Source organism: Sarcophilus harrisii, chromosome 1 (assembly GCF_902635505.1).
Source record: "Sarcophilus harrisii chromosome 1, mSarHar1.11, whole genome shotgun sequence".
Lineage (NCBI taxonomy): Eukaryota > Metazoa > Chordata > Mammalia > Dasyuromorphia > Dasyuridae > Sarcophilus > Sarcophilus harrisii.
The window spans coordinates 336,231,557-336,248,627 of NC_045426.1; the positions used below are offsets into that span (position 1 = coordinate 336,231,557).

The following is a 17,071-nucleotide window of genomic DNA, read 5'->3' on the forward strand; positions in this document are numbered from 1 at the left end:
CCAAACGGGGTCATGAAGTATTGGATATGACTGAAACAACTGAGGAGCAAAGCTTTCTTAGGGATATGATGGAATGTCACAATTTTTCCAACATAATTTTCCCTGCAGCCTCTAGTCTTTCCCCCTATCTATGCTTTCCGAGGTCATCATTCTTACTCTGGGCTATTTTCCTCCCTACCTAATCTTGACCCCATGATCAACCAGTTTAATTCTACTTTATCCTTTATCCTCAAATCTCTTGACCTCCTATTTGATTTGTCATTTATGCTTTCTAAACTGTAACCCTAGATCATTTCTGTTCACCTTCTCTATTATCTATAGATTGTTAAATGCCAAAGAAATTACACAGTTGAGTTTTATCTCACTCTTTCCATGTTTGCATATCAATAATTTTGTTCTTTTCTGATCATCTCTATCATAACCTTCTATTCCTCAGGCCTCACCCTCAACTTTTTTCCCCTTCATCTCAGAAAACTTCAGTTCATACTTCCAATCAGTCGCAAGTTCATTCTTCTCATCTGCTCAATGTTTCAGGTTGTCCTCCCACTCTCTTCTGATGCAAACACAAAGAGATCATCCCCAAAGCTTGTCTTTTTGATCATCCCATCTCCTTTATCCCCTGTTTCTTTTTGTATTGGTTACAGACATGCCCAGATCTATCCCATCCTTAAAAAACCTTCACTTAGTTTTTCTGGCCCCTCTTATTCTGTATTTGTCTTCTTAAGCTCAGCTAAACGTCTGAGAAAAGCTATTTATACTTCTTGCTTCCACTTTCTCACCTCTACTAACATTCTTAGTCCCTTTCAATTTCATTTCCACAATCTCATCACTCACCTGTTTACTCCAAGGTTACTAATGATTTTTTAGTTGCCAAATCCAATGGCCTTTACTCATTTCTTCTCCCTGACTTCTCCCTTCTTCTCCCAGTGCTACCTAGGTCCACTTTCCCCTTTCCCCCTTGTTTTGCTGACCTCTTGAAACCTCCATTTCATGCTCTTGTTTACCCTTACCTGAGTTCTACTGGTTCCCTATCTATGTGTTTCTCTTCAATCTTCAAATACTTAAAGAAGTATTGTGAAGAGATATTAGAAATAGGCTTGGCAACTGATTGGATATAGGGGTGAAGGAGAGGGAATTCATAGAATTTGAGAACTGAAATTATTTTAGAGTGTACCTATCTTATTTTATAGATGAGGACCCAAGAAGGGAAAAACCTTTGCCAAGAGTATATAACTAGTAAGTGGAGAGTGAGGGCTTGAACCTAGGTCATTTTCATCTTATTTTGGTACAAGTTGGATATAGATTTTAGAAGAAATTTTGTTCTGTTCTGACTCAACCTTCATGTACAGAACACTTTTATAATTTTTTTGGACTGATTGAATGGAATTCAGCTGCAATTTGGAGATTTTTTCCTATATTTTTTGATGTTATTTATTCAGATTTATAGAATCTATGAGGTAAAGACTCATTCTTGCCATTAAATCACAAAAATAATTATTTGTTTTTTACTTCAATTAAAAAAAAAACCCAAATAGGTTAATACATTTCTTAAGGATATCCAAGCTGCTGCTACTACTTTCTCTATATTTCTCAATTACTTCTAAAGGTGTCATGAGAACAAGACCTGTCATTTTGAGTTTACCTTCTGCTTTGGTACATTCTTAGTTCCACCTTCTGCTTTGGTATCTTTATCTTTGATACTCTTCTATTTTTAAGTTTCCTCTAGAGAAGGAATTACTGAATTATGTTTTTCCCTTGAGTCATTCTTCTCCTAACGATAGTTTTTAATTTTTTTTTCCTTCTTTAATTTTTAAATTTTTCTTTCTTTTCAGAATTTTAGTACTTATTGAACCAACATGTTTTAGTCACTGTGCTTGGACTGTGTCCTGGTGGTACAGGATTCTGGAGCCATGCTGTTCTGACTCTGTAACTGTTAGATCTTGATAAATCATTTTCCCTCTGTGAACTTGTAAATACTTTACAAATATAAACTAGTAATGAATGTTAAATCATCTATTATTTGTAATTATACATAAATTTCCAAAAATGTTACTTAACCAAGTGCATCAGAAGATTCTATAGTAAAAGTATTGAAGAAACTGTTTGGAGAAACCAAAATCTGATGTTTTCTTAAAGAAATACAGTTTAAGGGCCTGAAAAGTTAAATTCTCATTAGGAAGCTATTATTTAGTTCATTAATATTTTTTTGCCCTCTTAATTTTGCTTTATGCATCTTGGCCAGGTGTACTTCTTCCTTATCTGCAGAGGGTCCACTTGTATGGAAGAAAATTCCTGACTCTTTGTTGAGGATCGTTCTTTTCGGGGTTGCTGTTCAAGGGGTTTTTCTTGAGAAAAATGATTGGTAGTAAGGAACAGTGCCATCTGGTAGCTTCAGGTGGGAAGTGCAATAGTTTTTCCAAGCTGATACAGCCATGTACGATTGGATATCTTTAAAAAAGAGCACAATAGCAAAGAAAGGTTTTTAAGTTTGTACTGCTTTCAAAGGATTTTTATTTCCTTGTTGATAAATAATTAAATATTGGCCAAAAAATGTTATAAATGCTTATAATTTGTTCTTCATTCTGTAGTATGGGAGCTATTGTTTCAAATACTTAAGTTAAAAAGCGAGGCTCTCATATTAGACATCTGCAAATCTATTTGGTCAGAGAGGTTTATGTTTTCATTCTCAGGCTTCCTTTTTCATGTATACTATATTAACATTAATTTGCTTTGTGATTTAGGACAAAATAATAGAGATTTAGTCTCAGAAAAATATTCCAATTGCTTTGTTAACAATGTTACTTCTAACTGGGTTGTACCTCTCCTTTTTCCATATAGTAATGGAGCCTTAAATACCAAAATATGTGTGATTTTAGTATTTGCCTTACATAAATGCATTTGCATATGCCTTTTTCCTAGTGGATTCAGAATTCAAAGGACAATGACATTAGGCACTAACATCAGGAAGGAGACATTTATTTGATAATAATGATTTCTGGTTGTGATCATCCATCCAAATAAATGTTTGTTCTGAAACCTGTTGCCATTTTTAACATAAATATGACATAATAGTTAGCACTTATAGTTGTGTTTTAACTTAAAAAAAGAAATCACAGAATCAGAGTATACTAGAACAAGAAGGAAATTAGAAATCACCTAGTTCATTTTACATATAAAGTGTCTAAAGTGCAGAAAAAGTAAGTGGCGTATTCATAGTGACATAGCAAGTTAAACTCTGAGACTTGAACTCAGTTCTTCATCGTTTACACTAAATTTTACTGTTTCTTTACCCTAAATAAATGCCTTTGTGGGATTTCCAATGCAGGTTCTCAATTGAAAATTAACATTTCAGATGGATTCCATGAGTGTAGCTTACTTATACAGCAAATGTACTAGGGAAACTTTCTATTCAAAAGAACTTGTAAAGAAATCTTTTGTAAAATGAAGGATGCTTGAGGAACTTAAGATTATTTGTTTTATAAATTCAAATTTTTGTGTAATAATAGTAATAGCCATTTATATATATTGCTTACATAATGTAAACTTTTAATTGAACAATATCCTATTAGATAGGTTGTGTGTTTAATTTTCCTTATCTTATAAATAAGGAAATTGAAACTCAGAAAAGTTTCTGAGGATTTGTTTGCTGTCACAACTCTTATCCAAATCTTTCTGGCTCCATATCTAGTGTTCTTTTTAAGAAACCACTTTTTTCAGTGTAAAACAAATTTGGGCATTATCAAAAAATTTGCATTTATAAAGTGATGAAGTATACATAAATCTGGAAAATAATTTTAAAATATCTCACCATAGAGTATCATTCTGTGGGTTAGATAATATACCTTCATATTGTTTGTATATAATGAAGAACACCTAGACTTTCATAACACAATCTGTATGTTATTTGTTGTCTTGTCCTCAATCTCAGGATTCTATTGAGATTTGATGATGTAGTTAGATAAATATTTCTACTAAGCATATCTCCTATTTATATAACAACTAAAGCATCCTCAAAAATGCATTAATTCCAAAGAGCAAAATTTAGATGGTAATAATAGGGTAAACAGTAATCTACAGAAAATTGTAATATTTTAATAATTTATCAACATATCATAAGCAAGTCTGTCCTTTAAACCATTTACAAATATTAAGTTACCATTTGCAAGGTATAAATGCATCATATTTCAACCTATGAAAACTCAATAACATTTTCTTTCCCACTCCACTCCCACCTTAAAATTGCACCAGACATCCTGACATAATTACCAAGGAATACATTGCCAGATTAGGGGTATAGCGAAAATGTTTGTCCCTTTCTAGGTGTGTTGATAGCTTCTGTAGTTTTTAAGACCTGGTTGTTCCTTAGAAAATTTGAATTTACATTTATATTTGTATTAAGAGTGGGACTAACCTGAAAGGCCATATTCAGACCTTTGGGAATAAACCCATCAATCTGTCACCTGACTCTAAAGGGTGGTGTGAAACAAATAATAGTAAACTTCAATAAGAAGAGCTAACTGTAGTATATTTTTGAGTAATTGGTCAATTAATCAATCAATAAAATCAATAAAAGAATTCACATTTCCATGATTGAAAATGTAAAACTCAAATGACTAATAAGAAATGGCCATTTCTTTCTTGTATTATAAGATTATATATACATACACAAAGATGTTTGACTAAAAAAGGAACTGTGCTAAATCCCTATGTTTAGAAGTAATATTGCTAAAGTAAACTGTAGATCTTTTTTTTTTTTTTTTTTTTTTTTAATTTTGCAGAGGCAATTGGGGCTAAGTGACTTGCCCAGGAAGTATTAAGTGTCTGAGGCCAGATTTAAACTCAGGTCTTCCTGACTTTAGGGCTTTTAAAAAAAGACTATTTGGAGATATTCTATTCAGCCTCCCTTAGTTCAGTGAAATTTAAAATCAGTCAATGGACAGCTATCTACTTCTTCTCCTTTCTCTTTCTTATTCCATAGGAAGAAGGTTGAGTTGTTTCTCCTAATGATGAATGAATAGATAGAATTAAATCCTAAAATCATAGTATGTTAGATCTGGAAGTGATCTTGGAAGTAATTTAGTTTAACCTTCTTATTCTACAGATTAAGAGACTAAGATCTACAAAGGAAAAGAAGCAAAAGGCAAAACTAGGCACAAGAGGTAGAAGTTGTTTTAAAAAAAAAGACTGTAGTTCAATCTAAAGAAAATTTTTTTTAACAATTAGTGCAATCTAACAGTGAAATAAACTGCCTCAGAAATGATGGATTTTTTTTTCTTACTATTGGTCTTTAGTTGAAGGTTATATGACCAATTGTTGAATCCTTAGTCAAATTTAGGTTGGATTAGTTGCTTCTGAGGTCTTTTTCAATTTTGAAATTCTGGGATTTTCTTAAGAGCAAAAAGCTGGGAGAAGAATTCAGACTTTCTGGTTTCTTGATTAGTACTATGTACTAAACCACAAAATAATCACTTCCCCATATTATCATAGCATTTTGGTGCTTGTTTTGTTTTATTTTGTTTATTTAATTGTTGTGGATGTTCTGAATTTCTGTGCCTATTTGCTGTGGGACGGATATTCATAAAATTAAAAAGTTCAAATAGTGTGGGAAGACCTAGCAAATTATCTTTTAATGGTATTAATATTACTTAACTTTCTTCCTCAGGACACTGGCATCGGCATGACACAAGAGGAGCTGGTGTCCAACTTGGGAACTATTGCTAGATCGGGCTCAAAGGTAAATAAATTCTTCGTTGCTTGTTCTTGAATTTTTTGTAAAGATTTTTGACTCAAGCTTCAGCACCCAAGAGCCTTTCTTTTTAGAGCAGTTATCTTTAAAATAAGTCTCTTTTGAAGCAAACCCTAATCTCCTTTGGGCTCTGCTTGACAAGTTATTTAAGCAATACATTCATTATAAAATTTCATATGAATTGTTTTCCTTATACTATTGGTTTTGAAGACTCCATGTTTCTATCACATTTTGGCCAGAATCTTTGGTTCCTGGGTATTTCCTTAATGATTGTAGATCTTTTTTTATCACCATTAAAACTTTTTCATAGGAGCAAACCAATTATTGTGATCTTTAGGACCAGTTTTGACTTTGTAACTGACTGTAGAAATGTATTTTAAGAGATGCATATAAATTTGATTTTGCTATATTACTAAGGTTTACTATTATTTCCTTTTCCTTTTTTTTTTTTTTTGAATTGTTGTAATCATTGTTTGATTATATTAGGAGAGAGATATTCTTATCTCTAAGGAATACACAATTTTTTAAAAAAGGGTTTTTTTGTTTTTTTTTTTAAACAAAAGATAGTGGGGAGAGTGTTAATAAAAACTCATGGTTTTGTTTTGTTTTGTTTTTTAATAATTTTGTTGTTTGGAAGGGGAACAACTTTTTATCATTCTTTTTGGGGATGGAATTAGAATTTTAGGGATTCAACGCAGCAAATATGTTAAATGTTTGTTATATGGACACTCTTTTGGACAACAGGATAACAGTGATGAAATAAAATATTTCCATCCTTATAGTTTTTACTGTCTATTTGGAGGATTGGAATGAAAAGGAACTGATATACAACATTTAAATAAATGACTGGTCCAAATAGAACTCTCTTAGACATTTGAACAGAGTTTAGTATTATTTTCAGACTTTATGGCAGAATTAATGCCATAGTTGAGCCATTAAGTAAGAGAGATTTCAGTAGACAAGATAGTCATAGATAGGACTTTAAAAAGGAGGTAAACAGTTTATTTCAGGAATGGCAGCCTGTCGAAGTGAAGTATGAGAAATCAGGATAAGAACCGGGAACCGAGAATAATAAAATTTGATTGGAACATAGATATATCAAGTATTGTGAGGTAAGACTACAAAGATAGATTGGTGCTTAGTTATGGAGGGCCTTGAATGGAAGGATGTCATGTGTATACTTTATTCAATTGGCAACAAGAACCTGCTGAAGGCTTTTAAGGAGGGTAGCAATATTATCTGAATCAGGGTCGGTGTATAGACAACAGAGTGAAGGACAGATGGGAAAAAAGATGGGCTAATAGGCACAGAAAAACAAGTTAATAAGCTAGTATCCAGTTTAGGATAAGATAACCTAAATAAGACAATGGTTTGGAATAAGATTTGGAATGGAGAAAATGAAGTATTATATACATAGGTAGTTTGACAACTAGTCGGATATGGGGTGAAGACAGAACAATGGATCTAAGTGCCTGGGTTCCTCAGAGGATGGTAAAGTCATGTAAACTGAGGACAGTAGGATGCAAATGGAAAAGGTAGTCAGACACAGGAAAGACAATGGGCTATTAGAAGAAAGGACCGAAAGGAGCAAATAAAGGTAATAAAAAGGGAGAAATAGCACATGTTGGAGGAAGGTTACATATTTTTGAGGGCATTTAGTTACTTCCCAGAATTACAGAGACTCTTGAGAGATAGGACCTCAGAAGCCATACAAATCAACTGTATGTGCTTAAAGATCACAGTGAAGAGGAGTGCTCTTCCTCTCAAGGAGCCCATTTCACTTCTATGTAACTTAACTATTACAGTTTTTCCTTATAATAAGCAGAATATATGTCTTTGCAACTTTTGCCTATTTCTAATAGTTCTGTTCTCTGGGACCAAATAGAACAATTTTAATTAATTTCTCCACAATCTTGAGGACAGCTATCAACTCTATAAATCTTCTCTAGGCTAAGTATTCCCAGTCTTCAACCAAATCACATGTTATGTTCTCTAGTCCTTGTGCTGTCTTCAGTATACTTTTTTGGGCTTACTCTAGGTTATCGTTATGTTATGATGCCACAAACTGAATTTAGCAAAAATATTACCTCTTTTTTTTTCTTTTGAGACAATTAGGGTTAAGTGACTTGCCCAGGGTCACACAACGAGGAAGTGTTGTATCTGAAGCCAAATTTGAACTCAGGTCTTCTTGATTCCAGAACTGGTGTTCTATCCACTGCCCCACTTAGCTGCCCTGATATTACCTCTTTTCATTCTAAACACTATGCCTTCCTTAGTGGAGCTTAGGATAGCATTAGCTTTTCATTATTATATCATATAAGAGTTTAATCCACAAAAACCTTCACATAGTTTAACAAAAAATTTGTTGTCATGTCTCTTCCTATCCTGTTTTTGTAATGTTGATTTTATTTAATGAAATCTCTTTGCATTAAAATTTCTATTTCATTTATGTATTACACACATACACACAAATTCTATAGATTCTTATTACTGGTTTTTTGTTGGATGTGATCTCTGATGAATTACTGGTCCAATCTTTTGTTTTTCCTCAGTTGTTGTATTTTACAAAGCTTCTTAAACTTAGAGTCTTGGTCCCATATGGGGCTGTGTAATTGAATGTGGGGATCCCCAAATTGTGATTTATTATCAGTAAAATTAGATTTGTATATCTGTTTTGTATGCTTTTGTCTCTTGGGATCTCTCTGTTTTATCCAGGTTATTGTGATCCTTAGAAGTACTTTCTAGATTGGAAGTCAAAGGAATGCCCATTAATTGGGGAATGGCTAAACTATAATATATATTTGAAATGAAATATTATTATGCTATTAAAAAATAACAAGGACTAATGAAACATGCTATCCGCCTTCAGAGAAAGAATTGATATTAATTGAATACAGACTAAAGCATGCTATTTTTTTCACTTTTCATTTTTTTTGTCTTTTTCTACAAAATGATTAATATGTAAATGTTTTGCATAATTGCACATGTATAACCTGTATCCAATTGTTTGTTTGTTTTTTATCTTGGAGGGATAGCCTATGGAAAAAGAAACTTTAAATAAAAAATGGTTAAAAAAAATTTTTTTTAAAGAACTGCTTTTTAGATTTCTTCTGCTTAATATCATTTATCCCCACATTAATCTCCAGATGTAACTAATAGTCATCAAGTGTGAAAGTTTTCTGGAGGCTCTCAAACTAGACACAAGTCCCAGGTAGGCTGTAGACTTCCAGTTTTTATGTTAGGTTAACTGATAGCAGCCTTTATACTTTTCAGCAGGGAGTCTTCAGCAATCTCCCCTCTTTCTCTCTCTGACCATTATTGGATGCTTTTTTCATTTGATGTCTCCTGTAAATCTCCTCCAGAGACACTTTGGTTCCTCCCATATCCAAGAGCCCAATATATATTACATAACTCGAAATAATTTAGCCCATAGGCCTTTTTACTTCCTCCTTTGTCTTTCCCTTCACTCTAGATTTCTTGTGTCCTCTCCCATCACTTCATTTATCTTGTATTTATTTTGTACATATCTGTTTGTGTACACATCTCTTCAGATGTTACTGCTGCTGCAGAGCCAAAACTGTTCCAATTTTGCCTTTGTTTCCCCAGGCCCATCAATGGGCTTTGCATATACATAGCTAGCTTGATTAATACTTAATTGTTAGATTATTCTATCTTTGAGCTTCTTGATACAAGTTCAGATTTCACTCTTGCCTCTCATTGTTTTCCTATTGTCATCCTTTTCAACTTTAAATAAATAAAAGACTTTATTTCTTTCAAGGAATCATGTGTCCTCCCTGGTTCTACCTTCTCCTGGATAGTAGAGATATGTTTTTCCCAATCCTTTCCCTTTATTCTTTAAGACAGAGACATAGGTCAGACGATATCAACAAGAAAACAATTATAGCCCGCATACTGAAGATCCCAGTGAGGCTTTGCTCCCTGTCCAGAGAGACATTTAGTGGAGATCATCAAGGATTATTTATGAAGACTATCTTAACCCAAATGAAAAGCAGTATGGAGAGAGACATTCTTGATTCATGCATGTCCCCATTAGGGACTCATCATTTGGTTTGAGCTTGAAGATCTCTTAGGAAGGTTGTACAAAGAACAAATAGTTACTTCCTTATAGAAGAATTAGCATGGCAAACTTTGACTATTCTCTTTTCCTCCTTTTCAACACAGGCATTTCTGGATGCCCTGCAGAATCAGAGTGAGGCAAGCAGCAAGATCATTGGGCAATTTGGAGTGGGCTTTTATTCTGCTTTCATGGTAGCTGACAAAGTGGAAGTTTATTCACAGTCAACAGAGCCTGGGAGTCCAGCTTATCAGTGGCTCTCAGATGGGTGAGTATCTGAAGAAAGGTTTGGGAATATCACAAAGGGAGGGTTCAGGATTTTTTCCCACAACTGGACAGGCATCTCCTGTTTGCAACTGAAATCCAGGTTGGAAAATCATTAATTTTGAAAGAATTAAGAGAAAATACTTAAAAGCCGTGGGATGGAAAGAATCTGGTTTTTTTAGTGATATCTATCAACTTCTGAAAAATCAATGATACTTGCTATGGTAAATGGTGAGTTTATCAGCCATGTGAGATGTTGAGAATTCTGAAGGCTTTTATACAGAGTTAAGATATTTCTATCACTTCCTTTCAGATAGTAATTGTTTTCCAAATCTTTCTTAAACGATCGAGTTGAAAATCTGAGATACTAAATTGAATCTTTTATTCAACTTACTTCCTCACCAAAGGGTTGGACATTAGATAATGATGTCCTCTTTGGCCTATGCAATCTGTGCAAACTGGAGGGTTTCATTCTACAATGTGGAATGTTAATTCGTGGTATTCTAAGTCATTGTGCAACCTGTAGGGATCAATTCTATTTGAGTTTGACCCTGCTGTTCTACAGACCACCAGGTTACTACCCTTCCTTTCTTTTGAGTTCAGTAGTTGGTTGACAATTTTTCTTTCCTCTCCTTAGACTGAGAAACCATCTTTCATATTGACTCTTCTTCAAATACCTTCACCACTCAGGTCCTTAACCTATTGTAATATTAATCTAGGTTCGGAATTCACATTCAACAGGCATAGTCTTAAAAGAAGGTGGTACTAGTTTATTTCTGCTCAGAACCTTAATTTAAATAAGACATAAGGGAAGAGGAAACTGATAGCATAAAAATAATATACAATTAACATGATGGCCGCCATGACAATAAAGACACCATAACAAACATACAACATACATCACTACCACTCCAAAGAAGTATCAACATCTGAATTCCTTGGCTGGGAGGACCCATGATCACAGCTATTCGGAGTCTTGAGTAGGAGCCATTAGTAGGCAAGCTGTACAATACTTCCTAGCTGAATCCTCAAAGTCCCTCTCCACTAAGGGGTTGTTGTAGGGTAAGAACAAAGAAGACACTAGTTAAGTATTCTCACTTGATATATGACCCTTGGGACAGAGCAGTTCCCTTAGGTACAGGATGCTCCATCACAAGAGGCCCACCTGTGTACTCCAGGAACTGGCTAGGTTTCCAGGGTAAACACAGGCCTGCAATAAAGAATACTCATTAAAGCACCAGAAGGGTACCAGAAGCACCTGTGTGCTACTTGAGATTCTGTCAGCTCAAGCACTTTTCAATATTCTCAATAAACAAATTTACACAAAGGAATGGCCGAGGCTCATGGGAGTTCCTCACTAGGATTCCTTATACTTACTCCCATGCCCTCCTCCTAATTGACCTCACCTACAAAGATAGTCATATTTTTGATCTTGCTATCACCCACAAATATTCTGCCATCCACTTTAAGGATTCAAAAATCTTAACTTAATTTCCTTCTTCTCTTGAGTCCCTAGCCCCGAGATCATATTGCTGAACTTTCCTGTCAAACTTGGACCTTGAATGACTCACAATCCATTGCCTTTGTTTCTTATACACCAGAAAATCTAAACTCTCTGAATCCAGTATGAATTTATGCTATGCAACCTAAAAGACAAATCTTCTATACCTTCTAACTCACTTTCCTACTGACTTTGGTACATTTTTTCATCTCTCCTTTTCCATCCCATGATTCCTTTTCCTCCAACTCTCTCAGCTGAATACCAATACCTTGTCTCATATTTTACAGAAAAAGTTGAAGTCATTTGCTGAGACCTTCCTTCTTTCCTTCTCAACTTTTATCTTTCAGCAGATGCCTTTTGCTATCTCCTCCCTCCTTGCTAACTCCTACCATTCCCACTCTCATCCTATATCCCTTCTGCTCTTTGTAGCTAAACTTATCACAATAGGTGTCTTAACTTTCTTAACTCCCTACAATCCAAGTTCCAGCCTCATCATTCTACGAACCTGCTGTCTCTAAAGTTATTAGTGCTTTCTTAATTGACAAATCCAGTGCCTTTTCTCTTCTTGAAACTCTTCTCTCTAGATTTTCAGGACACCACTCTTTCCTTACTCATCAGACTGCTCCTTCTTAGTTTCCTTTGTTGGACAGTCATCCACAGCACATCTAAGGGTTAATTTAAGTCTTCTCTTTTTATACAATTTCATTTAGTGATCTCATAAGCTCCCATAGATTTAATTACCATCTCTATACTGATGATTCTCCCTCTAATCTACATATCTGTTAATCTCCAGTCTCTTTCATCAATCAGCCTTTTAGACCTCAGAACTGAAGGTCCAATTGACACCTTAAACCTATCATGTCCAAAACTGAACTTAATTATCTTTCCTCTCAAACTTTCCCCTCACTCTCAAACTTTTTGCTACAATATCCTCTTAGTACCCCGGGCTTGAAATCTAGATATTACTTATCCTCACTCTTCAATATCTTTAGCCTCCCTGCTATCCCCCTTAAATCTGTTGGCAAGGCCTGTTGATTTCATCTTTGTAACATCTCTCTAATAAGCCCGTTTCTTTCCTCGATATTCCACCTCTCTTGTTCAGGGCTAATTACCACATGTCCATAACCTGCTTGTGGGTCCTTAGCCTCAAGTCTCTCCCCAGATCTATCCATCTTCCAGCTGCCAAAGTGAAGTTCTAAAGCACAGATCTAATCATGTCAATCCCTACTCAATAAACTCCAGTGTTTCCCTATCAATTTTATCAAATAACAGCTTAGACCCTGTCAAAAATATCTTTAAAAATGTTAAAATCCAATGTTGGTGGAATACTCTGATACATTGTTGGAGAGAATGGTCCAGCTATTTAGAGAACAGAATAGCAACATGTAATAAAAGTGCACAGAACTGATCATACTTTTTGTAAAAGCAAATGTCTCTTCCTTCATTTGGAATTTTAAGAAAGAATTTAAAGATTAACCTGAGGCTTTTGGACTAATCTCAAAGAGAAGAGAGTCTTTCTTTTAATTATCAATTCCAAAATGATGTCCTGCTCCCCTTGGAGAGTCCAAGGAGGATTGCTCCCTAAACTAATTAGGGCTGTCTGTCACCTGATAAAGATTAGCAGGTGGGGGAGAACTGACCTTGATTGATTGATCTGGAAAGAGTATTTTTTCCCCCTAAGGAATTAGGTTAATGATACACTTAAAAGAAACCAGAAACCTAGAAGTATACTTTGGATTCTTTTTTGACCAACTAGAAAGAATTTCATTCTAAGAGTGAGTAGAAAGTTAAAAGATTTACTCTGATGAAGAACCTGTTAACTGAATTGTTACCTACAATGTAGATCCTTGCTTGCTCTTGACTGGTGACTGAAATTTACTTTGTGACATCAAAATGATTTTAGTTAGGCATCCTAAGGTATAAAGACATTCTAACATTTAAATATTTCTTTCTTAAAGTAATCATAAATGAATAAAAATTGTTTTGGAAGTTTTATGTATAAAATACAGAGTACAGAATTTTCTTCAACACTTTTACCTCTGTTATTCCTTTGGTAGAAATCAATCCCAAAGCCACTAAAAGAGGAAAGAAAGGATCTATGTATTAAAAAAAGTCACAGCTTCTCTTTTTGAAATTGGAAAAAATTAGAAACCATCTGGAGAATAGAAGGATAAAGTTATGGTATTCTAATATTAGTATGTTATGGTGCTGTAAAAAAATATTATAAATATGTATAATAGAGGTAGCACGAAGTGGAGGATAGAATGATCTCTTTGGAATTAAGAAATCCTGCATTCTCATCTCACCTAATATTTACTATTTGTGTGATACTGAAGCAGGAGGGAATTGTTTCCTTTACTAAAGTTGTGGTCCCTTTAAGAAACTATTTCCTTTTGATCTGTGATCCCTTTCAGAGTCTCAGCCCCTCCTGGGGAAGGTATATCCCCCCCAGATAAGTTATCTTTCCAGGATGCCAGAGCCTTTGATTCAATTAGAAATCCCGGTCAAAAAGCACCCTTTGAAGTGTTGTTAATTCCAGTAGGAGATCTGGGCTAAAAACTGATAAGAATCTAAGCCTGGAAAACTTGGCTTCTGAAGCCCCCACCAAGAATCCTGGTCTGATCAGCTCAAGCTGTTCCAGCCCTCATCAAGATACCTAATATAACAGCTTCCCTCAACTAAGGTCTTTGCAGATGGCCCTAGATAACTTGAGATCTCTGTCACTCTCAGCTCTCAGGATCCTTCTGTCCAATGAGAAAGCATTCTCAGTTCCAAAACTCCATTTCCCACTAGAAACTGATTTCTATCCAACAATAAAGTTTCATTTTGCAACTAATAATTTGGGAATGAGTGAATTCTTTCATTCCTAAACCTGCCGCTGATTTAAAAGGGATATTTAACAACTCTCTTATTGCCACTAACCTCTTGACCACCAGGAATTGAGGCCATTCAAACCACATCAATACTATGAATAAATCACTTAGTAAACTTTATTAAATGTTTACTGAGCCTCAGTCACTATGCTAAGTGATGGAAATACAAAGAAAGGCAAAGACAGTCCCTGCCCTCTTAAGAGCTTCCCATCTATTGGGGAAATTTAACACATACAAAGAAGCTGAATTGGGGTGGGGAGGTTATGATGTGAAGTGCTACAGCTGGTGTCAGAAATGATCTGAGGAGGTATAGTAACAAAGTTGAAGATTTCGTATTTCAGAATGCTTTCAGAATCTGGACTATAGGAAGTTAAGAAGAGCGAGATCAGATGGTCAGCATCTTTTAATTCTAAGTTTATTTCTTGATTTTTTTTTTTTAAACATCAAAATTTTCTTTTCTCTGGCCCTTTGATTATTATTTTTGAGCAGTATTGAATCTTGCCTGATCTTTTTGCATGTCATTTAGTCAGTTGAGTATGTCTCTTGAGATATCTTGTATAAGCTTCCTTTTCTACTTCTCTTGCTTTAGGTTGCTATGCAAAATTTTTTTATGTACCAGCATTTTTTGTTAGTTATTTTAAAATTATGATAGGTTTTTCTTTTCTTTTTAAACTACTTTTTCCTCATAATAGTTTATTTTCTTGGATGGGGTTTGGTAAGGGGTATGAGAAGCTTAGCTTCCTTTGAACATCTTAATTAACATCTTGGATTAAGTCTTTCCTTCTGAGGGCTTTTTGATAGCAAAAAGAGAGGTTAAGTCTTTTAAGTTTAAACTTCAGCTCCAATTTCCTTTTTCCAAAGGGTTTCTTCATTTTATTCTACCCAACCTACATAATTTCCTTTTCTATCATGGCCTCCTGGTTTCCTTTTTTCATTTTTGTCATAGACTGTAACCCTCTTTAGATTTTTCTGATATGGTATTTTGAAGAGAGCAAGTCTGCAGCATTCTCCTCAGTTTCCAGTGTCTCCCCCTTGAGATATTGACTTTTGTTTAGAAGAAAATTTCCATTGGTACCTTGTATTTTTTTTATTACAGTCTTCACAATCACCCCCACCAATCTTCCACATAGCTTATATTAGTGAATGTTTTTAAAAATATTTTTAAACAGGTAGGCAAAACTAAACATAATCAAAAAAGTCTGATACCTACGCAAAAAAGAAAGAAGAAATTCTTTCTCAGTTACAGCAAAATACTTTGTATTTTGGTGTTCTTATTGTTATTCTTCCCATTTCTGTTGTTTTGGTATAATTATTTATATATAATTTGGTATAATTCCCTGGTTCTTTTTATTTTATATTGTTTCACTAAGTCTTCCCATCCATCTTTCTATTCTTATTCATTATTTCTAAGACCACAATGATAATATCTCATCACATTCATATATCCACAGTTTATTTATCCAGTATTCTCCAGTATATGGACATCTATTTTGTTTACAATTTCTTGGCTACTATAAAAAAGTGCTAATATAAATTCTTTGGCATACACAAAAAAAATTTTTTTCAATTTTTTTACCCTCATGAGATAGTTTACTGAACTCTGTGTCTAAGAGTGTAGACAGTTTTATTACTTTCTTCATAAATTTCCAAAGATGTTCTCTAAGAAGGGAACTTCTTCAACTTTTTCTGTTGTTTTTCCCTTCCCCAAAAATAATCCTAAATGGGTGGAATTTCTCACGAATTGTATAGATGTTTCTAAAACATAACTCAGTTTAGACAAAATAGTTTCTACAGCTTTAACAAATTACACATTGCTTTTGATGTTCTAAAGCATATTGTCTTATTTTTATTCCATTATATCATATCTAACACTAATACCAGCAACTCTATACTTTAAAGGAAGTACTAAATACATATTTATTCAGTTATTTATAACTCTGAAAACTGCTGCTGCTACAAATTTCCAGTATTCGTTTTATGAAAAAAAAACCAAGTTAATACTTAGGCAAGATCCTGTCAGAGTGCCCTTTTCTGATTCTCCCTATTCTTCACATGTTTTTGCAGAAAGTTTTTCCAGTTGATTTTCTTTTCTTCATTAGAGGCATAAGACCTGGAAGGAAGAGCATAAAAAACACTAGATAGGACCAGAGATGTCCCAGAACCAGTTTATACTAGGGGAGTCAATTGTTAAAAATTTTCAGTGAGAGCATATCTACATTGGAAACTGGTAAATGCTACAAATCAGGACTTGTTTTTGTCTGGACAAACAATAACTTGAGTCAGATTGAAAAACAATTGGGAAATATATAACAAAATAAATGAAAATCCAATAGAACATTTGATATTATTAATATGTGACTTTCCAAGTCAACATGCTACCTGTAGGGATTCTTACCTAATGTTTAGTGATCCCATTTCTATAAAAGTTTAACACCAATGGTCTAGACTTAAAGAAAGTAGAAAAAATGTCAGTAATATGGATTAAAGTTAAAAATATAATGTGTATGTGTATGTGTGTGTAGTTTGTTTGGTTTTTTAATGAATAGCTAATTATTAAATGCTTATTTACCCTGTAGGCCTCAGGAAAGTAATTAAAATCTTTCCAAAGTATT

General features: G+C 34.1%; 1 protein-coding gene across 1 annotated transcript in view; it reads left to right on the forward strand.

The window, feature by feature from the left end:
* The window catches only part of TRAP1 (TNF receptor associated protein 1), a 79,091-nt gene that overhangs the window by 40,963 nt on the left and 21,057 nt on the right, over positions 1-17,071 (forward strand). The window contains exons 5-6 of the mRNA XM_031945615.1: positions 5,663-5,734; positions 9,929-10,089. Coding sequence (XP_031801475.1) covers positions 5,663-5,734; positions 9,929-10,089 — 233 coding nt within the window. The remainder of the gene's footprint in view (positions 1-5,662; positions 5,735-9,928; positions 10,090-17,071) is intronic.